Source organism: Orbicella franksi, chromosome 3 (assembly GCF_964199315.1).
Source record: "Orbicella franksi chromosome 3, jaOrbFran1.1, whole genome shotgun sequence".
Lineage (NCBI taxonomy): Eukaryota > Metazoa > Cnidaria > Anthozoa > Scleractinia > Merulinidae > Orbicella > Orbicella franksi.
In genome coordinates, this window is record NC_138147.1 from 2,707,701 (window position 1) to 2,734,528 (window position 26,828).

General features: G+C 39.4%; 2 protein-coding genes and 1 long non-coding RNA gene across 3 annotated transcripts; 2 read left to right on the forward strand and 1 right to left on the reverse strand.

Moving 5' to 3' along the window:
* Positions 1-5,401: 5,401 nt before the first annotated feature.
* On the forward strand, positions 5,402-7,992 carry LOC145482954 (uncharacterized). The gene is made up of 2 exons (XR_014048856.1): positions 5,402-5,601; positions 7,678-7,992. It is a non-coding gene; the product is annotated as an uncharacterized LOC145482954 (long non-coding RNA).
* A 280-nt stretch (positions 7,993-8,272) lies between these two features.
* Positions 8,273-12,644, forward strand: LOC145482953 (uncharacterized). The gene is made up of 5 exons (XM_081461584.1): positions 8,273-8,604; positions 9,647-9,834; positions 10,615-10,841; positions 11,657-11,819; positions 12,371-12,644. The coding sequence occupies exons 1-5, from the start codon at positions 8,297-8,299 to the stop codon at positions 12,538-12,540; spliced, it is 1,056 nt and encodes a 351-aa protein (XP_081317710.1). The 5' UTR covers positions 8,273-8,296; the 3' UTR covers positions 12,541-12,644.
* A 1,308-nt stretch (positions 12,645-13,952) lies between these two features.
* Positions 13,953-26,532, reverse strand: LOC145480641 (uncharacterized). Its single transcript, XM_081458920.1, has 13 exons — positions 26,066-26,532; positions 25,680-25,784; positions 23,863-24,015; positions 23,396-23,504; positions 22,435-22,472; positions 22,161-22,234; positions 21,933-22,021; positions 21,076-21,248; positions 20,469-20,690; positions 20,164-20,264; positions 19,453-19,674; positions 18,863-19,079; positions 13,953-18,064 (listed from the first exon to the last, which is right to left on the reverse strand). The coding sequence occupies exons 1-13, from the start codon at positions 26,237-26,239 to the stop codon at positions 15,842-15,844; spliced, it is 3,900 nt and encodes a 1,299-aa protein (XP_081315046.1). The 5' UTR covers positions 26,240-26,532; the 3' UTR covers positions 13,953-15,841.
* Positions 26,533-26,828: the final 296 nt, after the last annotated feature.

Here is a 26,828-nt window from a genome sequence, read left to right on the forward strand (position 1 = left end):
TGCAAACAGCAATGATATTAACTTAAATCTGCCGAAATTTGCTCGTCCTCTTTAGTTCTTTTTTTGTCATCAGGTTTTTTGGCACTTCTATAAATGATTGAGGAGAAAATAAAAGAAACTGGTGAACATTTTTGTATTTTAGTTTGCTACTTTTTCAACGCAAAATGAAACCGGTCTACAGACGCCGGTCTAGATGGGAAAATCTAGACCGCGGTCAGTATCGATTTCAGCCGATCAAATTCGTACATTCGGTAGTTCCCAGTCCTTGTGAGACACAGCCATAGAATAAATAAAAATATAACTCTGTGGAATACCTATTTATCTATTTCCAAATATTTGCTCTCCATCAATAAGATGACTTTCAGAAAGTGGTCAGCCGCCTTACTTATACCAAGTCTCAGCTAAGAAATAATAATATCAATAAGACACCAATGTTGAAACTCATGTCTAGATTGGCTCTGAAGGAATATCCCCGGATATCCCTGACTTGTTGGCGTTTCTCGGTCACGTGACGTTTTAAAAATTTGGGCGATAGAGCACTTTTTCCGTGTTTACATAGCCTCATCTAAACACGAGGAGGGTTGCGAGAATTCGATACAGATATGCAAACCAGAGAGGTAGTCAACGGTTTGCATAACTTTCGAGAATTCTCCCAGCTCCCCGAGTTGTGGATACGCGCCAATGTAAAACGTCACAACCGTGTTTACATACTCTCACTTAAACACACCTATCCACCAATGAGAGCGCAGTAGTAGCTCATTTATTTTAATAAAATTGCGTGCGAAAGCAAATACACGATCGATTACTGAAATATGGATCTGTTTTTATCAACAGTGGCCGTGATGTCCATTGCCTTGTCTGGAGCAACATGGCTGATGTGCTTGAGTTTGAATGTTTTCATTTTGCCGGGATTTCATTCATTTATCATGATCATGGCTTTGGGTGTGGTTCTGCTCATTGCACCGATCGTAAACCACATCGGAATCTTCATTGCCATTCGTCGTCATAACAGACGGGTGGTGGAGGTCGTTTCAGGAAATAATTTATCCGTTATATTCAGGCGGGAAAAGAGAGCGGCTATTGACATGTTCATAGTGATCGCTGTGCTTTTGATTTGCTTGGCTCCAGCTCTAGCCGTCGATATATCTCGGTTGTTTTTTCCTGACAGGTTTGGTTTCTTGTGGTTGTGGAGCAATAGTCTTGTTTATGTGAATTCCTCCATAAATCCTGTTATTTACTGGGCTCGGAAAAGTGATATCAGGCGTGCTGTAAAATCCATGTTGTCATTTTGAATGCTGAACTGTAACCATTGTCTGGCTTTGTTCAAAACATTATTCTAAAGTAAGGGACCAGTCAAAAAGTATAAGAAGGAGGGGGTGGCCCGGAGCACTTGAAAATGCGGAGGATAGAAAACACATGATCCACCCCTTCCATTTGGCAAAAAAATGAGCCGGTGAACCACTGCAAAATGAAGGATGAAAATTACATGACCCACCCCCTAAAAAACGTAACATTTGTGGTTGCGTAATCCAACAAAATCACGTTTTGTGTATGAACTGGTATGATTACGTTTTAGATTTATCAGTTTATTGAATAAAAATCTTACAAAAGCATCTAAAAATTAAAATATAAAATAATTTCTTGTACTCAAAGCGCAATTAAAAAAATGTTATTAAAACTGGAATATTTCGTTCCGTTCCACCGAACTTCATCAGCCACGATTAAATGTGAATCTTAAGAAGGGTTATTTGATGTTCATTATGCTCTCGAGGGGGGCTAAAATCGTGTCATATAAAAATTTTCCTTTACTCTTGCAGCTTAAAGTCATATCCGTAAACGCTACAAGAAACTTGACCGTAAACCTTGCTCACTGGGCCTCCGGCCTCGCTTCGCGTGGAACAATGATGTATCTAGAAATAAGACTCTAGTGAGCCTGAGACTCACACAGCCAGCAAACTGAGTCCCAGGCCCAAGAGAGTGAGTCCCAGACCACCAGATGACTGATAAATTTATTAAATTTGACTCTTGAGTGACCCTTCCACAGATCTAGAAGCGCTTCTGTAGAAAGTTCAAACAGTTGCGCGCGCATTTCCCTGGAAGGGTACTGGGTACTAGATCTCTAGCGCCTGACTGATTTTGTTGCCATTATCTTTTCTTTCACTTCTCTGCGGAAAACGCTTTGTAAAGCAATCGGCATTTCAACATCTAACCAGCAAGCACCGCGCCCTCTGTTTCTCGCTTTTTTCTGGTGAAACAAAACGGCGCCTTACAGTATTCATCGAGTGTCCATAGTCATCGAAGATTCAAATCAGCTGAAGACAGCGCCCCTTTGAGAAACCACATTTACCGGGTATGTTACTTCTCGTGATCATTTCTCGTGCTTGATAGCAATAATTCCTTTTACCGATTGCTTCTATTAGTCTTGAATGAAATATTTTTGTTATTTTGATTCCGCTCTGCGCCTTTGAAATTAACTTTAGTGGTAGCATTTGTGTTTTGTCGGTGCACATCATGACAGTCGACTCCGGATTCAAGATCGTATTTCACGAACATTGCTTATGCGAGTCTCCACAACCTCGACCATTAATAACTGTTCTTTGAATCAGAGGTTGGAATTTATTACGTAAAAGGATAAAAATTCTTGATATCACATACTGAAATGCGCTTTATCGTCAAATGAGGCTTTCAATAACTGCAACATTGCTTGCATGAGTGTCTAGTATGGCCCTCAATAAATGACGAAAGAAACCACCTCCATTTTTACATTTTTTACATATTTACATACATACATCAAGCTTTTTACCCTATTAGCAGGTAATTCCATGAAGCTATTTCGTCAAATGATACCAGGTAAAGAAATTGCTTCGCTTAAATTCAGTGTTTTGATCAGTTCTGAAAGAAAAGCCAGCGCTAAAAAGTCATGACGTTTCGACCTCTCCGAGGTCATTTTCAAGTGAGCAAAATTTGACTGCCTTATTTTTGAAATGTTTTTTTTTATCAAAGAACTGAAACCAACGCTAAACAAACAGTGCGATTCAATTCGCGCCAAATTATTTGTTTAGAGCAATTCTAGCTAAGATTATTTTATTTTTCCACTGTATATTTTTAACACTTTTTCACATATTTTATCACATTTTAGCGTTCGCCACATTTTTATCAATTATAACTTGTTTTTAACATATTTATGCTAATTTAGAAAATTTTACTCACTTGAAAATGACCTCGGGGAGGTCGAAATGTCATGACTTTTTAGCGCTAGTTTTTAATTCAAAATCGATTTCTAAGAAACTACTTATTAAGATTAATCAATCGTACCAAAACATTAAAACGACTTTCAAGTTAATTCGAAAAGGACAAATTTATGCTATGAATCTTATTTTGTTGTTAACAAAGACGTTGGTTATGTTGCTAATGGCTCCGTCACAAAAGAGAATTTGTACAACCCGGACACGAGTGAATGATTCCATGCCGTTTGCCAGTTAAGGGGCTGGTCTCGGCTTCTTTTGCTATGTAGATTTCTTATGTAGAATTCGAAGATCGCTTTGCCTGGTAATTCCCATACTCTGACTTAATACAAAGAAAACAAGACCAAGCTTAGACTTTTGGCAGAAAGCCTCGCGAAAATTTTGATAAAACGAAAGTGGGCTGTTAAGCTCTCGGTGTTTCAACATCTACTCAGTTTGCACCGCGCTCTCAATTTCCCGCTCTTTGCCGATGAAACCAACGGCGCGACCTGGGGAAGAGGCAGTTTCTTTCGAGTGTTCATAGTTATCGAAGATTCAAATCAGCTTGACCGAAAGACAGCGCCTTTAGAGAAATTGCATTTACCGGGTATGTCTGTTTTCATTTCTCGTTTTTGATAGCAATTATTATTTTCGCTATTGCTTCTTTTTGAGTGCCTTCTGAATGAACAACATTTTAATTTCAATTCCTTTCTGTGCATTTGATAATCAGCCTTTGTGTTAAAATTTGTAATATTTGTGTTTTGTCTTTTGCCCATTATGACAGTCACACTGACTCAAGATTGTATTTTCACTGACATTATTTATGGTAGTCTCCACCCTGAGCCATTGATAACTGGTCTAATACAACATTGTTAAGCCTTCAAGTATTGCTAGTCGCACCCTCAGCGGTTAGGGATTTGCACGATCGCGAGTTATAAGACCAATTTTTATGCCATTGAATGTGAATATACGAAAGACCACATATTTGAACCCGATTATGCTTGTCTTTACGTTTTCCCCCTCAATTCAAATATATGTTCTTCTTATAATCACTTGCAATTGATTTTTTTTTTCAGGCTTAAATTTCACAGCTACCTAAGGCGTGTACATAACTGCGATGATCTTAACATTATCAAAGGTCAAGGCCTCGTATCCCGTTTAACGCTGAATTTCACCATAGTAAAGGGGTCCCCTTCACGAACTATGATTTCACAGTTGCTAAAGTTGTGTGCATGTTGTTAAAAAAATGTTATTAAATGTAAAATGTTTATAGTGGTGGACGCACTTAGCAACACCTAGCTAGTTTTCAGGCATGCCACTTAAACTGAAAGAATCAAATATTGCAAATAAACATAATAAGGAGGCATAATAAGGTAGTAGACAAATTGGCTATTTACAAGCATGATCGAGGAGCTGAACTCGGGACTAGCGGAATGGTTAAAGCGGGACGTGAATCCGCGACCACCGGATTTCAAGTCCGGCGCCCTAACCGCTCGGCCACGCTGCCTCCATAACTACATAACTGCGATGGTCATTCATGTCTTTACATCTTTATCCGCAGTTCAAATATATCGTCTTTCCGATATCATGATATTCTGTGTTTTAATCAGTTCTACCAAAACATTAAAACGACTTCAGTACAAGTTCGAAGAAGGCGAAGTACATGTATGTGTTATGAATCTCATTTTGTTATTAACGGAACGTTGGTTATATTGCTAATGGCTTCGCCAATATAATACAAATTTTAAATTGTACACAAAGAGATCTGACTCACAACTCGGACACGAGTGGAATATTCCATGACTTGTTTCAATCTGTTCAGGGGGCGGGTCTCTGCTTCTTTTGCTATGTAAATTTGCTTAAAAGCTTTTATTTTGTCAAAAAAGGCTATTTTCTCTGTGAGTGGGTTCATATGGTCACGATAAGCAGGACTTTGAAGATTACGTACTATCAGCTTCAAAAAACTTTGATTCAGTGCTAACCTAATCTAGCACTCGATACTTCCAGCCACTACCTTGGTTTTGGTCGGGGTCAATCTTTTAGTATCTTTTAGAAGTTTCGTGATGGTTGATAACTGCGGCTGCTTTTGCTATGCAAATTTTTTTACATGACATGAGAGATTAGTTAACAGCACTTTGTATTGTGAGGAAACATAATTATAAATAACATGCGAAAGACAGACTGAATAACGTACCTTAGTTTTTTTTTATTTACCCATTGACCTACTTTTAAAACAGTACAGTGTAGGACTGATTTAAATATTGATCTCCTTAAGTTGAAATTCAATGCTAAAATAACTTATGCTGCCATTTTCAGTTAGTCATGCATCTATTCAGGAGGATTTTATTCTCGATTCTAATCTGCAACGTTGGAAATGGTAAGTAAGTAATGGTGAGCCGAAACACTTTTATCTCCTAGAGTTATTGAACTTCACACAAAACAACTGCAAGGAAGACGTTAACATGACCTTTCCTCTTTGACTCTCGCATTGTGATGAATTGTTAACGCTTATGCCAAAAGTCGCGAGGAAGATTTTTATCAGTTCAAAAAAATCCTCTTGATGTCTCACCTAAATGTCTGTAGTTGCTTCAAAGAAATCTGTAACAACCACTCCATCAGCCTGCGAATACAACTGCCTCTCATTGGTTGACTCGTAGTCTTTAACGTCTTCTTTACAATTGTATTTATCTGCTACTAGTTGACATTAGTCGCTGGCGAGTGTGAGAGTCACCTATCACAACAATAATTTTTCTTTTCCTTTCATTTTAAGATTACATGTTATTTGGTCCGCGGATAGCAAGTGCTAATCTAGGCGGGCCACTATCAAAGCGCCCATCCTCACTTAAACAAACTGGGGTCATTTTTTTATGCGTATGTCCTCTTATTGACCATAAATTGTGTCATAACATTGTCAAAGTGGCTGTGGAACCACGATCCGCAGGCGAGTGGTTCTGCTGTAAACTTTGACAATGTTATGATGAAATTTATCGTCAAAAAGATGACAGACGCATAAACAACTGACGTCAGTTTGTTTTTTACAATAACAAGACCCCAAAATGGTCAAATGCCGGGAATAAATGAGGGGAAAAGACACCGTAAACTTACCGTAAACAAAGATAAGTGAATTCTATTCAAAATGACGAGAACAGTGTCAATAGCTTTTCTCGCTTTTTGATTGGCTACTTCAAAAACTCCATAAAATCTCATTGGTTAAAACGTTGACGGTTTGACAGCTAAAAGTTGAACTTGAAAGCTTGCATAAATTAACATTTTATCCGTCTGTACTCTTATTGATGATAAAAGTGAGCCAATCAGCGCGCGAGAAATGAGTCAGTTATTAAAAAGGAAACTTGATGTTTATTTTGCAAAACTATCTGTCAACAAATCCATTTTACAAGTGCGGACTAGATTTCTAGTCCTACCAAAATTAGTCAAACCTTTACCAGACTTCAAAAGCTCCGTCATTCTTCCTCGGCAGAGTAGGACAAATTAAGTGCCGATTAATTAATGGCTTTATTTCACCGCTGGAAGTTATACTTGTGATAAGATTCGGGCAAAAGAAGTATTGAGACACTCAGGCTTTAAAATGCAATTTCAAGCCTTTAAAAAAATATATCCCTCTCCTTCCCTAGACAAACAATGTCGCCATACCTCCCAACTCAAATGCGTTTTCCGATTGAAGGAGAACGTGTCACGTGTCGTGGGTCAAAACTTCCTAACTCCCTAGCTAGGGAAACAACAACTTGAACTTTCAACTCGCATGTGATCAGGTCGTCCTCCTTGAAACCGCGGCAAATTTGTGAGCCAGCCGGCGTCAAGCAAACGATTTCTTCGCATTTTTTACCACCGACCGGTTAGCTCAGTGGTAGAGCACCGGACTAGAGGTGCGGGAGGTCGCAGGTTCAAACCCCGGCCGGACCAACACTCAGGGTCTTTAAATAATTGAGGAGAAAGTGCTGCCTTTGTAATGACATCTGCAAATGGTTAGACTTTCTAGTCTTCTCGGATAAGGACGATAAACCGTAGGCCCCGTCTCACAACTCTTCAAAATTAATTCTGTGGGACGTAAAAGAACCCACACACTAATCGAAAAGAGTAGGGGACGTAGTTCCCGGTGTCGTGGTCTATCTCTCATCTGATGGTTGAATGCTCGGAGATATTAGCTGCATAAGCTACTCTGAAATCCGAGGGTGAATAAAGTGATGTATGCAGGTATGCAGGTATGCAGGTATGCAGGTATGCATGTATTTTACTATTTTTGAGTTTGAAGGTATCACAAAATTCTCAATGACTGGTCCCGGGGGAAACAGTTAGTTTTGTTTCCCTTCGGCCCAGTCATTAAGTGCTTAATGTTTCTTCTTACGTCTAAGACATCGCAGACCACATCACCTGTGCATTGAACTGGGGACAGGGCATTAGGAAGTTATCCCTTCTGTTGTTTATTAATTAACAGCTGCTACTGCGAGCACTGGACGGCAACTATTAGCCGGGTACTGGGGTCAGAATATCGCCGCGGCCCGCCCGGGCAATGATAACGAGAAGCCACTGAAAGAAGTGTGTCAGACCAGCAAGTATGACATCTTGAATGTTGCATTCCTCAACACGTTCTTCGACTCCAGAAATCAAGGTAAAATTAAAAAAAACTGAGAAAGTATTTGTAACAAACGTCGAATCTCCGTCCCTTGCTAATATTTACGAGAATCAGTTACGTGTACAATCGGCAGATTTCCCGTCCGAAAACACCCTTGAGGGGCAGTGTCACGGTATTTAAAATTATTTCTCTAACGTACAAATTTCCTTTTCCAGTGGAAGGAAGACCAGAATAATAGTTTTCTTAGGCAGAAAACGTCAGCAAATGAACATGAGTGATTATTGCGCGAGAAAATAAGATGGATTGCAAACGAAAAACTTGTAAAGCTTGGCCAATTCTTTCAAAACAAAACGATACAAAAATGCATTTTACAAAAATATCAAGCTTTTCGATTGTTATTTTAAACATTTTCAGTCCGTTCAAAGATTTAGTTATCACAATTTATTATAGTCTGCTACGTATATTTTAGGTTACTTTTAAAATGTACATTAAAATATATTTGTATTTTTTATTTCTTTTAGATCCTTTGCCTGCCTTAAACTTTGCGGATCACTGTACTCAGAGTATCTCCAAAACAAACCCTTACCTTCTCCGTTGCGGCGAAATTGAAGAAGGAATAAAAGAATGTCAACGTCTTGGAAAGAAAGTGCTAATTTCTATCGGAGGAATAGGTGCGGATGGAACTCTTGCCTCTCCCGCAGAAGCAATGAAGTTTGCCCAGACCTTATACAACTTGTTTCTTGGCGGAGATCGAAGAGCAAAGGAGCTTAGCCTCAGACCGTTTGGATCGTAAGCGATATTCACATAAACACCTTTCTGTATTTAATCCAGTGTAACCCAGTCAGAGTCAAAGCTGACTCTGTTATCAAAAGGAGTCCATGGGCTTATAGCTGTCCCTACTCTGAATCCTGTTTCTCTTAATCACCAACGGACGTACAAGCTAATTCATACCCCCATCGCGGTGCAAGGTGGTGGGGGGGGGGGTTGATGGAATCCCCCTTGGGTTTTTGTTCTGTTGAGGCACAGCGGAATAAATTTACATTGATCAGATAGCCCTGGGCTTGCTCTACAAGTTGATGCCATTTTTGTTGATCATGACGTCATATGACCCACCATCTTGGATCCACTGTCAAAAAGTCAAGAAATAACGGAAATTAATACAAAATATACAATATATAAATTCGTCAATTTCTGCAATTTGATGTAGTAAACTGTAAAAACTACAGAATTATGTCAAAAAAGTTGATTTTTGGCTAAACCTACGTGAAATTTGCAGTTGCCATGGCAACGTCAAAAATGATAGGCGCACAGTCGACATATCAAAATTTCTGGGGAGGATAAATGAAAAGTTTCAGCCCCTTACAGTAAATCGTCTTTTCAAAAATTCGAAAATACCTTATGGGAGGGTGGCATCCCACTCCCTTGTACGTCCGAGGGTTAACTGCTCAGCTGCCAGTGTACAATTTTAGCCTCATCCAACAACCGAGACGAATCATTGACCAGGACAGATGACGGTTGACGATTTCACTACATATTGAAAGCCCAAAAGTAAGTTTTCAATTCTCGTTCAAAGATCAAAGATAAAGTTAATTAGTGTAAAATTTGCCTTAGCTTCGATCCTATTACCAGTCGCTGCAGGAGAAAAGAGAGAGAAGCGAAAATCAAGCCCATTTTTCAGCTGATTATTTGATTAAGATTAATGAAATTTGGTTCAATCATACACTGTATGCATCACGATTATAAAATAGTTTTAACAGCTAGACGAAGTTACATGGGAGCTTGCAGAACAAAATATTATGATTAATCATGATAATTTGTTTTATCCCCAAAGGGCAGTAATGGACGGTGTGGATCTCAGTATCGAGGGGGGCCGGCCTGAATTCTATCCTGATTTCATACGGGAACTACGCAGACTCATGGATTCCGGGACAGGCGCAGCTAAGAGAAGCTATCTGATAACAGCCGCACCTCAATGTCCGTATCCTGACCATATTTTGGGACCAGAACGAAAAGGAACTGGTAAAACCCTTTATGAAGTACCCTAAGAACATTTCCTTTTTTTCACGTTTGTCCACCGTTAAGCGGGGCTTTTCACGGTAACGCGCGCAGTGCGATACTTATACTCAATAGTGCCTTTATGGCACGCTTCGATGGCATAGCAGGCGAGTTTGGTCGAGACATAGTTCCAGTATTTAAATCATGCCAAAATTCCCATGGCGAGACGAAACAAGCCTGATAAGCTGCCAAGCCTACTAAAAAAGGTACCATTAGGTATTTACCTTACCTGAAATTGGGCTAAGTGACCATCAGATATAGCTTGATATCGTAGCCATATCAGGTCAGTCACTGGATATCGCAGGACACCATGGCAGTAGAGATGGCTTCTAATTGGCATATTATTGCGAATTTAGGTACGGTAAACGAACACCATTGTCCTAAATCTGTACTATAATACAGGGAAACGTGAAGTCAGTATTCGAGCCTAATGGGACATTACGCTGGCGTTCAACGAGGCGTCTAGAAGTATTACTACTTCCAAACCTGACCCTCTAGTAAAATGCAAGTAAAGCAAAGGGTTGCCCCAGCATTTAAGTCGTTGTGGCCCATTTAGATTCCTGGGGGAATAAAGGAACTATAAGTGGAGAGTCTTCCAAAGATCACTACACCATGACCCTGCCAACCAGTACATCACAAATCAGAGTCTAGTACCCAACCATAAGAATGAAAACTGATAATTATTTATGCCGTGTTGTTTCGATATCAATGTTTCAGCATAACCTTGTTTTCATTTTTATTCAGCCTTGAAGGAGGCAAGCGGGTATGTTGACTACCTCTTCGTTAAATTCTACAACGACTATTGTCACACTGGTAATCAAACGTCATTCCTTACAACTTTGGACGAATGGCTGTCTTTTGCGCAATCAAATAATGGGCCTCTGGTCTTTGTTGGGTTGCCAGCTCATGCTTCAGCCTCTAGTGACGCCATTCAATATAGGTCACCCAAAGAATTACAAGTCATTTATGAGGTTTGTTAGCTTCATGTCATCTTTTATTTATGTTTACTGAGGATCTTCACTGGCTAAGGAAAGTACTATCGTGTTTTGATCCGGGGGTGGGGGTGGGGGGTGGGAGGGGAGGACTGTACCCCCAGAAAAAAATGGTGGGCGTGTGAGGCCCGCTTCCAAAACCCCTTACTAGTATTTATAACCAAAATCTGCGATTTTCCCCGACCCTATTTGTGACCAGACCAAAAATTCGATACCCTACTTATGACCGTTGCGGCTGACAGAGTGGCCCCAAAAATAACTTTTGAAGGGCTTTTGTTTATGGTCTTATCGATAATGATGGAAAAGTAGCTTCTTCCAAACAACATACCCAGTTCAAGACTAGGGTACAAAAACCATATCCTATTTAAGACCAAAATGGCCGAAATCGATACTCTATTTATGACCAAAACGGCTGAAAAAACATACCCTTTGCGGCCACACATACCTATATAGACCATATAAAGGAGTAACCCAGGGTTCTGATGCATCATATTAATGTAGATATCAAGACTTGTCGCCTTTGGCATGACAGAGTGAAACACTGATGTATAAAACTGTGAACTGATGTATGAAACTGTAAATAGATTGATAGGACATTCTCGTTCCCAGTGCCGCAAGTTTCCAGTTCAAAACTGATTTCCTTTAGTTTGAATTCCCTTCGCTGAAGTCCGTTAGGGACTTTTGTTGAACCTTTTTTGTCTTTGCTTTTTTTAGCTGTAATGTTCAAACACATTAAAACAACCAATCTTTCAACTGAGTTTCAAAACTAGCCGTTCAATTTTTTTTTTTTGCAGAAGTTAAAAATAAAGCCATTCCTTGGCGGGATAATGCTGTGGGACGTCTCTTGGGACCAGAATAACATTATTGATGGGAGCAGATATTCTGACCATGTGTTCGCTCTTTTGAAAGACACCTTAATAGTGAGGCCCTCTAGCCCAGGTCAAGGAACTACACAAGGTACAGCCATGACCCATATTAATTGAAACAAATGTACTTAAAACCGAAGGAAGGTATTCTGTAATTTTTCATGTATTTAAAATAAAAAACAAGGAGGCAGTGTTTCATCACATTTCCAAACACCAGTAGGAGAATACATTAATCAGAACAAGATATGGTGTGATATTGGAGGGCAAGTTAAAGTTCCCTAAGACAATTTTCTGAATCTGCTATTACATTCGTAACACGTGATACTTATGTTTCCCAAGTTTTGAGATCTCATAGCTGGTTGAAGGATCCAGATTTTTCACGTACTATAACACAACAGGCGAATCTTCTTAAAACAGCCATTGCCTAGTCCACTACAAATAGATGTCATAAAATTGTCTTTGGAATAGGTTCATGCATCTATGTGTGTGTTCTCTTACATCATCATCTCTTGATCGGAGAAATTCAATACGAAATCTATACAAATTACAATCAGATGTCTAAAGCACTGTCGATTATGATTTCTTTTGATCTCTTTGGCTCTTTGTTGGTTCATGTTCTTTTTTTTTTTTATTATTATGCAGCTTCTTCTGGTTGCGCAGAGAAACCAGATGGTCAGTATCCAAACTCATCTGATTGTTCCAAATATTACATGTGCCATGGTGGTGTCATGTTCGAGAACAGCTGTCCACCCGGTCAGTTGTACAATGCGGAGATTAAAGTGTGTGACTGGCCAGTGAATGTGAAGTGCTGATTACCGATAGCTTGCTTGAATAGTTTGGTGCATTTATAATAATTGCGACCTATGGGTGGTGCTTAAAATAAAGTGGGAATATAACACTCTCATCTGTTTCTTAATTAAGGTGTTACAAAAATAAAAATAAATAAAAATAAAGAACATAAAGAGGAGCGATGGTTGTAAACTAAGTGATGTTTCCCAGAATTGTTTCGCTATTCCCACGGAGGAGGTTTTCTAAATTTGATATGAACTACAAAAATGAAATTAGAATATCAAACTAGACTCAAACTAAAATAATTAAATTATTAATAATCGCTCAAAATTTATCAAGAACTTTTTCAATTTACTTTAAAAAAATGTTAAAATGTTTTCCCTCTATTTCTTTAGGGAGAGTTTTGCACTGCTTATCTAGAAAAACATGAATATAGCCTTTAAGCTAAGCTCTTAAAGCTGTAGCTGAAGACAATGATTACCTTTGTTTTTGTTATATAAAGTAGCCAAAATTCTGTGAAAAAAAGCTCTTGTCTGAAAGCCTCTCAGACCTTAAGGAGTTTAGTTGAACAAGGAAACACTCATTTGTTACAAGGGAACAAGTGATAGGTTTTTGGATTGATTTGAAGAAATAAGAGATATCTCTACTATTGACTTGAACTTTCGCCAAAATGTTAGCAAACAACGGAATTGAAAATTTGGAGCAAGGCAGAAAATGCAACATGGTAACATCTATCCACCAGGGAATCCCTCCGTCTGAAAATGTAGACGAGGAACCGCAAAATCATTTAAATAGCAGGCTAACTACAGGTGCAAAGACCAAACATTAACTTTTGCTGAAAATCATCGATTAATCCAGGTTGACGGGGACCAACTTCAAGAATTCAACTGATAATTATGTGTACCCCGACTCTTGCAAAACGTTACAAAGGAATAAGTCCTTTTGCTATGACTAAAAGCGAAAAATGTAAATAACGTCTTCTTGTGGGTTTTGATCTGAGTGTTTGATGTGATTTCTTGTCTTCAAGAAAACGCAAAGGCTCTTTGACTGATTTGGTTTATTTCATCGTCGCTGAACTGGATGTCATCCCCAATGATGTAAAATGGCGCCCATTTTGAAACTTTCAGAAGAGGTATAGGGGACACTCTTGTTTCTGTTTAGTACATACCCGTTGTGAAGATTTCAAAAAAAGATAGATATAAAATAGTTCAATTTGCTACAATAATGAATTATCTTATTACGATAAAACATATGTAACACTACATGTCTGAAAGCTACATTTCAACCCATTTCGTACATATACCATCCCTAGAAATCATTTCATTAAAATTATACAGTAAAACATATTTAGTTGAGGTTTGTTGCATGGAAACATCGATAAACCGCGGGTAATTCTTACGTCGCGAGTTTTACTGAGTGCTTTTTAATTGTGACCTGTGACCTGTGACCTGCAAAAGAAACCTGTTAAGCTGGTTTCATTACAACTCAAATCTTTCGAGTAACTTAAATAATTTGGTATTGATGCATATGGCAACTGCCGCTTGATTTTTAATTCCTGTTCCCGTTTTCGTGCATCATTTCAAGCATACAATACGAAATAGTGATCGTCCTTTAGTTTAACATGGATTCTGTTATAAAAGTTCCTATCCGTAACCTCTGTTCCACACAAATACCGCGCTGTGTGTATTTTCCAGAATACCAAAGCTGAAGTATAAACTTAAAGCAACTCAAAGTATTCCCTACCTTTGGGACTGCTGGTTACTGACTCGTCGAGAAAGTCGTACGAGCGAACAGTGTCCGGCGCAAACTGCATGGACTCTCCATAAATATGTTGTCACACCACTGAAGAGAAGTTTATAATTAGTCGAGCGATAAGTAGTTTTTCCACGGAGTCAGGGGAGAGCGATACCTTGTAGAACTGTGTTTTACTGCAAAGCACGTCATCTCAAGCAATTTCTTTACCTCAACTAGTCACTCAATCGGCTTATTGCAAAGTGTGCTATTTAGTCTTCCTGGGCAATTTCTTTTCCCCGAACAGGTGAATCCAACTGCTGAGCGTGAACTGCGGGCTCATGCAGAGTTGTGAAATAATGTGCTTGTAGATGCTAGTGCATATTCGGGAGTCTTTATTGGCAAAACAGTTTCCACCACTTGTTTTCAGCCCCGGGCTCTTAGCACGAGTTTGTGGCAAAACCTGCGATGCATAAGATTAGATACCGTAAACTGTCGCTGTATATGCCCTAGGCTTATAGAGTTTCGTATTAAAGGGGTTTAGGATGGGGTGGCGGGGCCTAGGATCCGGGAGGCTTGTAATCGGAAGTGATGTTTTGTTTGCATGTAGATTGTCCTATAACCGGGGAAGGGGACTTATAAGCGAGGGGGCTCATAAGCAGCAGATTGCGATATGATCTATGAACACTGTATCACATGCATGCAGTCCCTGAGACGGGGAGTCAATCAGAGTCAGGTTACACCGAAATTCTTTATTCTTTCGATTTGACATCGTACAAAACAGTTCATTGTTCAAATTGTTCAATTAAAGCCCCCCCCCCCCCCTCAAAAAAAAAAACAAAAAAACGGGACCCCTTCATTATTGCATGCAGGCCCAATTAAACGAGCCCAAGTTAAGATCTAACAATTAATACTTATTTTCAACCTTATATATTGAAACGTATTCAAATATGTTTGTGTCAGGGTCATGGTTCTTCTCGATACATAGAAAATGTAGGACATTGAATTTAACTCGCTATAATTTAACTTTCGTTGCAATTGCCCTCTACAGACAAAAGCCATTTAACTGTAGAGCATATTTTGTTTGAGACTGATATCATTTTGTTTTGTTTTTTTTTACGGTCAGTGTTCATGGATGAAATGGTGAGAGTATAGAAAATGCATTATTTTGTAACCTGGCCTTGAGAAAAGATTGCTGTTTCACGGTACTAGTCGATACTGGGGTCCATTATGAAGCAACTGAAAAGAAATTACACAAATTAATGGCAAGTGTTTCCAATCTAAACTCATGCACAAAACGTTTGTCTGTCATTTGGTTTGAATTAACTTGCGCTATCACCTTGACCAAAATAGGGTGCCTGAACCTAATTGAATTGTACAATTTCGCATTGAAACTAACATATATCACGTCTTCTGGAGACTCACTAAACAGGTATCTGTTCTGCAAGAACATTGCCAGAAACTCTTTTTCACTAAAAAAGTTTTCCCTATATTATATATCTAAATCCCCTGAATTGATCCCGAGACCAATTTCACGTTCTAATCGATTCTAACAGCAGGCCTAAGAAAAACCAATAGCGAGAACAAACTAGGCTATTTAGTTCCATAAAGTATCAACGTCCACGATTCTAATATTCCGGAATTCACTTTTCCATATTTATCTGGGTTGACATAATAAGTTTGTGATGGCTTTTCTTTAAGTGCTTGGTGTGAAATCCTTCTGCGTTGTAAGTCTTCGCCTTCTTCATTATATCCTTCAAATATTACTGGTGTTTCTTGTGTGGCATCATCAAGACCATCAATTTCGTGGTCCTCCGGGGTGCTACTTCTTATAACTCTGGAAAGATCAGTTTTACCGCCAGAGATCTGTGCCTCTAAGAGTTCCAGATCGTCAATATCACCGCGTTTGATGTCGTCGCGGACTCTGGCCAGAATTTCTTTGTTGAACTTTTCTGATGCTGGATCCTTCGACAAACGAGAGAGCTGATCTTCCAGAGCTTCCTGCAAAACTTCCAAGTCCTTGCCGTTGTATTTTTCATCTGAATCATCCTGACCGATATTTTGATTGTCATCACCATTATCATCAATCTTCGAAGAGCTGCCATATTGGTCATCACCGCTATCCAGGTTGTAGTCCCCTGAAGCTGACTTTAACTTATCAACTGCCAGATAATGAGCCAGATTTTTGTCTTCTTTATCTCTTTCATCATTGCGTTTTTCGATTGTGCCATTTTCCACACAACGCGCCTTTTGGGTAACAATTGATGATCTATTGCTTAACACCGCCGAGAAATTACAAAGGAATGAGTCAGGTTCATTGATGGCCCTCAAATCAAACCCAAATTCTGGGATAAGATCTTCACTGTCTTCAACACTTCCAACGGGTCTTGACCCATCTTCAAAGACTTCGTCTTCATCTCCTTCACCGTACTGGCTTTCCTTATCATCCTCGTCAAATACCTCGTACGAATTCTCTTCCTTTTCAAGTATCTTTTGTGCTTTGTTTGAAACAGAAAGAAGGGGCTCTTCACTGTGAGTTCCTGTACAGTTCTTTGACCCACCACAGTTCATAAGTTGATGATTGGCAGCTTTTAGGCCCTCCTCATTTCCGGACCCACTTCCATCGAAATAGTATCCACTCCCCGACATTTCACTTCCTTCAATTCCACGTCCGCTAACATCATTTTTGTCGTCTTCTTCATTATCTTTAAGTATCTTGAAGAATTGAAAATGTTTCTGTTTAATCGATTTGATGGTTCCTGGTGTTACCGTTTCAAGATGGTTGGATTTTTCCTTTACATTGGAAACATTGTCTCCATCAACAATTCTCGTATCTATATGTGAACCTGAACCATTACTTTCAGACCCATTCTCTAAACCTTGTGTTTTCTGTTTGATGCTTGCTGTCGGCAAAAGCCTTTCCTGAATCTTTTCAGCCGTGTCCCTGGAGGAATCGATGCCAAATAGTTTTCCTATGGCAGGATTTTTCAGTGCTTCCAAAGCAATTTTTGTCACCAATGGATTTTTTTGAATTTCTGATATCAACTGTGAAATGAGACTCAGGGCAGTGGTGGCATTGGCAGACCTACTCAGGTTACCTAAAGCAAATGTACTAGATTTGCTGAAGGCGCTCGTCAGCTTATGTGCCATAGTTAAAGTGGCGTTTACATCTTGTTTTGAAGCCTTATGAGGTTTCTTTCTCTCTCCTCCATTGTCGTGTTTCTTAAATGGAGCTTTTAGCTTCTGATGGCTTTGACTTAACACTGTTTTCGACGTTAATTTATTGGTTGTGTGGTTCTTTGACATCTTCCTTACTTGCTTTACTTTAACAACATTCGGATTTTGATTTATGACTTTCTTTGCCCAACTCTGTTTTTCCTTGTTTATTTTAGTTTTGCTATTTGTTTTAGTTTTCAAATAATGTTTCTTCAAATGGGCAGTTTTGCTTTCTTTGACTTTCCTAGCATGATGCTTTACTTTCTTTGTAACCTTTACTCGAGGGCTATTACGAACGTGCCGTGACTTCTTCCCATGAGCAAACTTGACAAATCTGCTTTCTTTAAAGATTTTCCCAGCTGTATCTTCCATGCTTTTCAAGATATGGTCCTTCGCATGGTCCTTCTTGGATGACAGCTGACCAGTTTGACTATGTTTCCCTGTGTCGTCCAGGAAGATTCTAGTAACATCTTCTTCGTCACCCTGTGTGAGTTTCTCCAGGTAATGTTCACGATTATTGTTGTCATTGTCGGTAACGATCACAGTCCATAAACCTCTAGGATCCTCACCCCAGCAGTGCACTGTCATGAAAACCCAGTTCTAAGGAAATAAAGTCTTCTGTTAGAGAAGCTTAAGTGCAAGCAGCAGGTCATTCCACAACAAAAGGTAGAATTGTAGGTATGTCTGATGTGTATATTCCTTGTGTACAAACATTTCCCAAACATTAGCATCGCTGAACGCGAATAAAACGTCACTCTGACTAAAAGAGGACCTTACCAAACTCTAAAATCTAAAAGTGAAGGCAATTTTTTTAACACTGAGTGGTTATTGATAAACATTGGAAAATTTTTTCTCACGATACAAAAGATGACAAATTCGATGGTAAATCTCACGCGGTGATGTTGAGAGCGGGCTGAGAACACCTTTGGGAAAAAAAAGTTCAAATCTGACTCATGCTTGAGAATTTCCACTGTCTACGTTTTGCAACGGTACAAATATTATTACACTAGTTGAGTCTAATTCTGAACACTAACCCACTGACGAAAATCTGTCTATAACTGTTACTCGCCCGTTAAACCCATGCCGGACAACTTCAGGCATTGGATGTCAAAAATCTAGGATAGCAACGAAATGTTCCATTTATTTGTCCGTTCAGAAGTCTTCGCCTATATCAATCAAATCAGACGCCAAAGGAAGAACTAAGTTGTGACGGCAAAACGCCTCTGAAATGAATATCTCCTTCACTTATATGGTTTTTGTCTTTGTTAAACAACGCGTACTATGTTATTATAACAAGCTTTCTAATATCGGATTACCACTACGGGGACGTCACCCATGTGACAGCATCGATCTCAGAGGTCATAATTGGAGAACTACAATTATTGAATTTCTTCTCACCTTGAGTCCTCGGGCCGAATGGTCATTCCTTCGGGTGGTCAGCAGCTTACTTCTTGTCCCGGATGGAGAGATGAGCGTAATACTGATATCTCCTCTGTGACGGTGCTGCAGAGTGACGTTAAGTTGAACGTGTTCTAGTCTTCTTATTTCAGAGGCGGTGCTTGAACATGCTGACGTGTTTGCTGATAGAATGAGGCTTCCAGAAGCTGGGATAAATCTATCGGTTAAAATTTAATGATCATTGTTTACAAGATAAACAGAAATTTTGCGTCTTCAGAACAGACGCCACGGCTGGGATTCTTCTGCACTCCCTTGTTTCAACCTAGGATTTGTTGTTTTTTTTCTTTCCTGAATAAAGGTTTCGGTTAAGACACTTTGGGCTACCGTGGTTAAATAAAGTTACTTACTTGCTTACTTACTAACCGGCATCGAGGGTCCCTACAGTTGCTTTAAATTACTCGCTTTGTATTTTTATTTATTTTTTTTTTAGATATCCATGCATTTATGTTTCCTTTGTTCATAGAGGTACCACATCAATCCATTATCCCAAATCGGGAGGACTTTAAGAAAATAGAAAGAATTCTACAAACCTTGTTGTATTGTGTGCAGCACCATGACATACTCTCTGCTTGTCAACATTCTTCCACTTCAGCGCCTTGTCAACCATTTTATTCACGTCCAATCGCCCGAAGCCAAACTTGTGATTGTAGCGTTTTCCTGCGCCGTTGGTCTTCCATCCCTCGTCCAGCGGGCTTGTCACCTGAGACGACTCCACGATAACATGCTGCACATCACGCCATGTTAGCTTAGGACTTAAATGTAACGGCAGGTTAAATTTCAATACTGAATGCCGCTTGTTTTTAAATGAGGCCTGTCGCAAACAATTTCATGTGGAAATGGTTTTTATTTAAGGGTAACTCCTCTTGCTCATCAAACTTGTTTATAAAGGCGCTAGACTAGAACTAATCTTATATTTGAAGGAGAGGCTAAAAGCGCCTTTGGAAAGGGCCTGCAATTTTGCATGATGACATTTAGAAGATTCGTGGGCTTCAGTTGGTTTTGAGCTTACTTTTGTTCTCGAACTGTGTATTAACGGCGGCGTAGCATGCATTAGTTTGCATTGGTTTGGCTTACGTAACGTTCCTCGTGCTTACCAATGCCAATAGAATATCTCTTACTTTTTTTTGAATTCTGATTGCTCTATTAAACCATTTGACGACCATCTGAGTCTTCCAAAATTCGATCGTTCGTAAACTATTGTAGATATTTACTACGTCAACATTTGAGCTATTTTAACTTACTTTGCTTCCAAGACGAGAGCCAACATCCCTGCGGCCAGTGGTGCTGCTGATGACGTTCCCTTGAATACTTCAGTGCACTTGTGATGTAGGTCAGTGGTGACCTTCAAGAAAATGAATCAAGCAAACTCTTAGACAGCAAGGTGCAACGGACGTGAAAAATGTGGCGTGCGACAGTTAATTACATTCCAGTCTAAACAGATGATGTTCCGTGCAACGATACTCGGATTTAATTGGTGGCTTGTCAGTAGTCTGTTCAGGAGTTTATTAGGCAGGCATTTCTCACAATAACTTTGCTGAAGGCTTACCACTTTGTTCTCTACGGTTTCTCTGTGCGATCCTCCAGAAAACGTAACAGCCAGGGTGGACGCACAGGTCTCTGTATAATACGTAGAAAGACCGTGGTCACTGATGGCGCCAATCGATATGGTGTATATACTGGTGGTGTAACCATCACAGTTACAGTCATCATCTGTCAGACCTCCATTACCAGTCGCCCACACGTAGATGTTACCTTTGCCGCCGCGACCCTGGAGAACAAAATATGAAATGATGTTCGCAAAAGTAAGTTTTACGTACATGTGGTATCGTGTTAATAGGCTCTTCACATGTGTGTTAGCTTTCACAGTGTTTGGTTGATCGTTCCTCAGGTGTCCGGCCTTTACCATGGGCCTTTGGAGTGGACTATGTATGATTTTCGAATTTCAAACCAGTGATGTTTCCGGATCCTTCGCTCCTGATGTTGGTTTTAGGTAGAGAGAGTAGCTCATGAGATGAGATGGTTATGTGACATGATAATGTGACTGGAAAGGTCTGCAAACTAGAATTGAAAAGTAGTTCTCGTACTCTATCTCGATCCAAAGTCCCCTACTATCATTTTTACCATTACATTCATGGCCCAGCAAATCTCTTTACCCGATCAGCACCAATTTGAAGCGCTTTGCTTGCTAGATAACCAGGCTTGCCGAATCTCTTCCCATCATCCTTTGGGCCCCAGCAACAGCTGTAGATGTCGATGTAGTCTGAGCGGTAACTAAGTGAGCTTCCTTCAAGTGTGTCAGTGGCTTTACCGTCTAACATGCGAATACCTACAAAAATGTTATAGCATCAGTCAGTTGTGTCGAAGCAAACTGTCATTTTTTTGTAATCAAGTGTTGATCAAAATGTGACAAACATGACCCGCCACTGTTGAACCAGGCAGCGTCACTTTGAGTTACGTGTATAAATTGAGTTTTGGTTGAATCTACGAAACCAATTATATGGAAAGTGTCTGATAACCTATGGCATTCCTGTATATCAGCTGACGACTACGGATGTAATAATTATAGGAAGTTTGAAACTTGTTTCATTTAGTCCTTTATATTTAAAAGTGCTTGATTCAGGCTTACGACAGTTTCCAAACATACAAGAGCAAACTTTAATTTTCGCTGCTCAACTCGGCAACACAGAGCACAACAAGGCCATGAACATTTCACAAAAAGACATTAAATATTTCACGAAAAAATAAATCACAAATCTTCGACCAAAAACGCAAGGTGGGTCAATAATTAAATCACTATTGTATAACGAAAAATAATTAGTACAGTTGGACCCTGCTAATTCGAACTCGGCTATTTCGAATTCCCCGTTTTTTCGAACTCTAAGCCATTTCCCTCGGGTCCGCCCTTCAGTCATTTACTATCTGCTGTTTCGAACTCTTGCTATTTCGAACTATTTTTTGCGTCCCCTGAGAAGTCGAAATAGCGGAGCTCAACTGTATATGAAGACCATACCTCCAATACTGGCGTTGAATGACACTCCCACTCCGCAAATGCCGTTATCCGCCTGAGCCGCTACTTCACCTGCACATTTTGTGCCGTGGCTGCCGCAAGAGGAAACACGATTTGTAGAAAGAATGATTTAGACTATTGTATGACATGTTCAAAACTACCGCACTCCTTAGAACTTAAAGACACCTTTTGAATTTATCAAGTAGTAAAATTCAGAAGTTGCTTTGTTACCAGTTTTCCAAGTTTTCGTCACGTGGTCTTGGATCTCCATCAAAATCATTGAAATCAAAGCTTGCGTCAGGATCCTGAAAAAAACGATGATTTTTTTTTTTTACTATAACACTCGCAGAGCCTTTTTGATTTCAAGAACCACTAGATCGTGCACCAATTCAGATTACAAGGTCTCAGAATACCAGGACCACTTCACGTGCACTCTGCAGTGACTTTTTAGAATCACTAATAGAATCTATAAAAAGTCGTAGAGATGCACTAATGACTAACTCACGTAGTTATTCTTCAAATCAGGATGCGTGTGGTCAACCCCTAGAAAATGAAATAAAAATGAAAATTGCAGAAGGAAGGTAGGTTGGTTGAAAATTAATTTCCAACGCATAAATTGTTCTTTTACATATCAATATTATTAACTCTGTAAGGCTTAGAGCTATACTCTATGCTTCACTAAGTAAACATTCAATGCCTGACCGGGTGTATTCAAGTAAACTAGATTAACCGGCCTACCATATTCTCCCTTTATTCTCAATATCCCCGCATATTGAGAAATCTGCCAAATTTAATACACAACGAATAACTCACAAGTATAGTGTCACAACTAGAGAGGAAGGGGAGTCGTATTAGTCTTCAGCTGATTTTGGTTCCTGGATCCAAATTTTAGGTTAGAAAGGTAAATGGGCCACTTGCTCGTGCCCCTCACAATCTACTGACAGGCAGGATGGACTAGATTGCTGAAATGGGGACTGGCTTTGAAAAGGGGATCCTCCGCCAACGAAGCACACCTTGCTTAAAGCCTGGTTTTCCTTACGACATAAGCATAAGCATAAGCATAAGCATAACGGTAGTGAGGACACCCACAACACAAGTATAAGCACGTAGGCTTGCGCAGAATGGATAATTACCTTATTTTCGATTCCATACCTCTTCGAAACATTAAAACAAGATGGCGGGCTTTCGCTTTTGGGCCATTATGCCTATGCTTACAGCAGTACATTCTCACTTGACTAAGCATAAGCAAAAAGCCCAGGAAGAACAGAAACTTTTTTTCTGCTCGTGCTAATGCTTGTGCTTATGTCGTAGTGAAAACAAGCTTAAGATACTAAAATTTGCTCTAGTTACAGGACTACTAAGACTACTAACTTCCTTCGCATACTAACTTTCTTCACATCTCTCTTGAGATTCTCACAGACTGTTTCAGCTGATTCAGCTAGCTTTTAAGAGAACCTTATACTCACCGTCATCTAATACTGATACCACGATACCTTTACCAGAATACCCTCGAGCCCAGACTGGTAACACGTTGATGTCAACACCGGTGGGCCCGGAAGATTGCCCAATATTTTGCTAAAGATCAGGTAAATTAAGAAAAATAGTTTGTGAGCTGGTCATCCAAGTCATAACAGATACTGAGGTAAAATTCTATTGCTGACCGTATAAAAAGATACTAATTTTTAGGAATCAAATTTTGCGGGCAAAAGCAATATGTATGTAAAATTTCGTTCATTCGTTGTTTTGCGCGCAATTTTAAACGTAATGCAATGTTTGAAAGCCCATGGCAGAAAAAACGACGTCTTTTATGCTTCTGTTAGAAAGTTCAGGTTTTTAATCGAGCCATCTTCATTCTTGTCTGAATAAACACATTTTTGAATTCAATATGTCCTGTTATTGTTTGGTACCAGATAGACGAAACATAATTACTCACCAAATACCACTGATCTTTGAAGGAAGGATCGCGGATAGTGACAGCGGTATCGCGCCTCAACCTTGCCACTGATCTCTGCACCAGTTCATCCTCGCCGGGAATGACGTCACGCTTGCTCCTTTCCAGAATCCTTTGTTGTTCTACCCATTTTACCTGGGAGATGAAATTGTTATTGTATACTAATTGTATACCATCTTGTCAAGAGCACTTGACAGACTCAGAAAAACCTACCGTCTTTTTTTTTATATTTTTGACCGTTAGTCGCTGAAAACGGCATGAATACATACACCTGACTTGTTACGATCCATTTTAAACTGGCATTTCTATATTTCGATCTATTGAAGCGTCGTGATAGAAAGTGGAACTTGTTTAATAACCATTTCTTGGGATCAGATTTATACTTGGTAATCAGTGCAACTTGAAGACAATGCTAACCAGCCGATTTCGTCTTTATTTACTATCAAAGTAACCAGTAAAAGAAAGATAACGGGAAACTAGAGAGGAGGGTGCGCATTTCTACCCCGGCTGCTATAGTCTGGTATCTGTACTGTGCTTTTGATAACCAAACCACTTTCTCGTATTTTGTTTTAGCTTAACCTCGGTAGGTTGCAGTATCGAAAATGTTTTCAGGAGGGAGTTTTTACTCCATATACAGTACTAAATTGTTCACGATTCTCACTGCTCTAACGGTTTAAAGTTTCAAACGGAATGGCCATCTTATATCAGTGGAAAAGGGAAAAAAAAAACTCGGCTTCTGTCGAGGATAATTGCACGTCCTTAGAGAGAGTCCGAGCGTCAGGCGAGGCTTGGCATTCCGTTCTTATGTCATATTTATCACACTCTGATAGAGAGTATAGCAGTAGATATCCACCTTTAAGCTGCTAAGTTACGCGTCTGGGAATGCAAGCTATATGTATACGAGAAATGCAAAACTATAATGTAGAAATGAATGAATGAATGCTTTATTTAGCGTTGATATACGCTTAGCTTGAGAGCTAGTTTACAGGTATTCCACCTAATAACTAATGAGAACCTAACAACTAAAATCAACGCTAATATCACAATTCATCAGGTAAAATCACAAATTAAATACTTTCAAAAAATGCGCCGATTCCATTGTTAAATAGTTCTCGTAATCTTTTTCGCTTTGTTTGCTTGAGCAGATCTAGATTCTCTATGGTAACGCGATTCACTGTAATTTGCATAATCCTATTTGACTGCATTATTAGTCATAACACGCTTTTACTTCATGGAAGCAGCAGACTTCAATCCCAGGCGGGCCCCTCTGAACGTGATGGTAACAAGTATCTAAGAAAATAATTTTTTAGCTAACTTGACATGCCTCGGGAATTTAATAAGATAATTGACTGTTACAAGTCAAACAATTGAAAACGCAGTTTCCATCTTTCTTTTTGCTTTTAAATGTCACCAGACAGGCAAATAAATCTCTAGGCCAGAATCAAAGCAAAGAGACAGAGTTTTCAGATAACCTGGGGCAAATTTTACGAGTCGGTAATTTTCTTGTCCAGTTTCTCGGTGACAAGAGTTCCGCTCTCTTAACGATTGCACTTCACAAGCTGGTGTCACTACAGTCACTGAACAGTTTGAAAAGACCCACAGACCGTGACTCGGACAAAATTTGCTTCAACATAGAAAGTATTTTACGAAATATCTACCCCAAGCCAACAATTTATTAAACGCAAATCGCAAACGGATTTTGGAGTGTCTTTTTAAGTGTCTACCGGTAGCGATGCCGTGATCAAATTAAAATCCACCAGTAAGAGGATAATGAAAAAATATATACGGATCTAACTTACCCTTGGCTCCAATAACAAGGTCTCGATATGATCGTCCAAACTTCGACGCGATCGCTCTCGAACGTTGTGTTTCACAAAGTGGTAATACCCTGGAAGGCTTCCTATCTGCGAAATAAAATCAAAACATCAACAAGCGTAGGTTGACATTTGTTTATCTCTGATAACTGACACTAGTTCTGGTACCGTCCTTACTTTCATAATAAAAACTACCAGCCTTAGCGGAAACGCAACTGGTCTTGCCGTATGACCCGACAAAACAAATAAGTCAAGCGCTCGATTATCAAGATCAAGATTAACGCTCTTGTAAAAACAAAATAGCTCGGCACAAGTTCGAATCGCTGCATCTTTGACAAGGTGCTGGCGTATTCCATGTATGATGTGCTTACCTGCCCCTGGTTAATAAATCCGTGTTTTTGAGCGATACTGTTCACGGCGTCAAGGTCCCCGTTGTCGATATGGACCGCCCACGAGTTGGTGAAATGGATTTCTTCGTCGCTTTCTTCGTTTGTGGTCGCTAATCCAAACCAGGCCAGAAAAAAGACGACCACAGAAGTTTGCATATCGATATGTTAGACATTGGGGATAGACGTTTTACCCTGGATCCATTTGACATTAAGTTTCGTTCATTTTCTATTCTTACTCAATGTAGCCAGCCTCGTTTTGATTCGTTCCGAGGTGTGACATGAGACAGTTCTGTCTTCCTTATATGGCAAACATTGCTAAAGGGCGCGAAAGGCAAAAATATCGAATTGGAGGGTTACCTTACAGAAGATAAATCACTGCTTCATGAAAATTAAAGTCAGATTTTATTTAATCCAAATGCGAAAGAATTTCCCAAAGAAGATAAATTACAGTTTATTTTTCAGCACTTTACTACAAAGTAATTAAGTTCTAGCATATTTGTAATTATCTAGCACTTATGATTTACAGTTTTACGTTCATCTAAAATTCATAGTTGTTGATAGAAAATTAAGTGTTACTATCAATTTGTAAGCTTGTATTTCTATTAATACTCGATTATAGACATAAGCTAGTATTTTTCTGGCGATCGTAACATTTCTATTCTGCTTTGAATAGAATAGTTTAAGTTGCTAGGCATGTGAACCTGGCAACGGGCGAGATTTTTTTTTTTTTTACAACCTGGCAGCG

Bases quoted from the DNA above. Each gene is read 5' to 3' on its own strand.
- LOC145482953 (XM_081461584.1), top strand. From the start codon at position 8,297: ATGTACATTAAAATATATTTGTATTTTTTATTTCTTTTAGATCCTTTG. The intron at 9,835-10,614 runs GTAAAACCCTTT...ATTTTTATTCAG, and splicing joins ACCAGAACGAAAAGGAACTG to CCTTGAAGGAGGCAAGCGGG. The intron at 11,820-12,370 runs GTACAGCCATGA...ATTATTATGCAG, and splicing joins AGGTCAAGGAACTACACAAG to CTTCTTCTGGTTGCGCAGAG.
- LOC145480641 (XM_081458920.1), bottom strand. From the start codon at position 26,239: ATGCAAACTTCTGTGGTCGTCTTTTTTCTGGCCTGGTTTGGATTAGCG. The intron at 24,016-25,679 runs GTAAGTTAGATC...TTCATCTCCCAG, and splicing joins CCTTGTTATTGGAGCCAAGG to GTAAAATGGGTAGAACAACA. The intron at 22,473-23,395 runs GTGAGTATAAGG...TTCATTTTCTAG, and splicing joins GGTATCAGTATTAGATGACG to GGGTTGACCACACGCATCCT.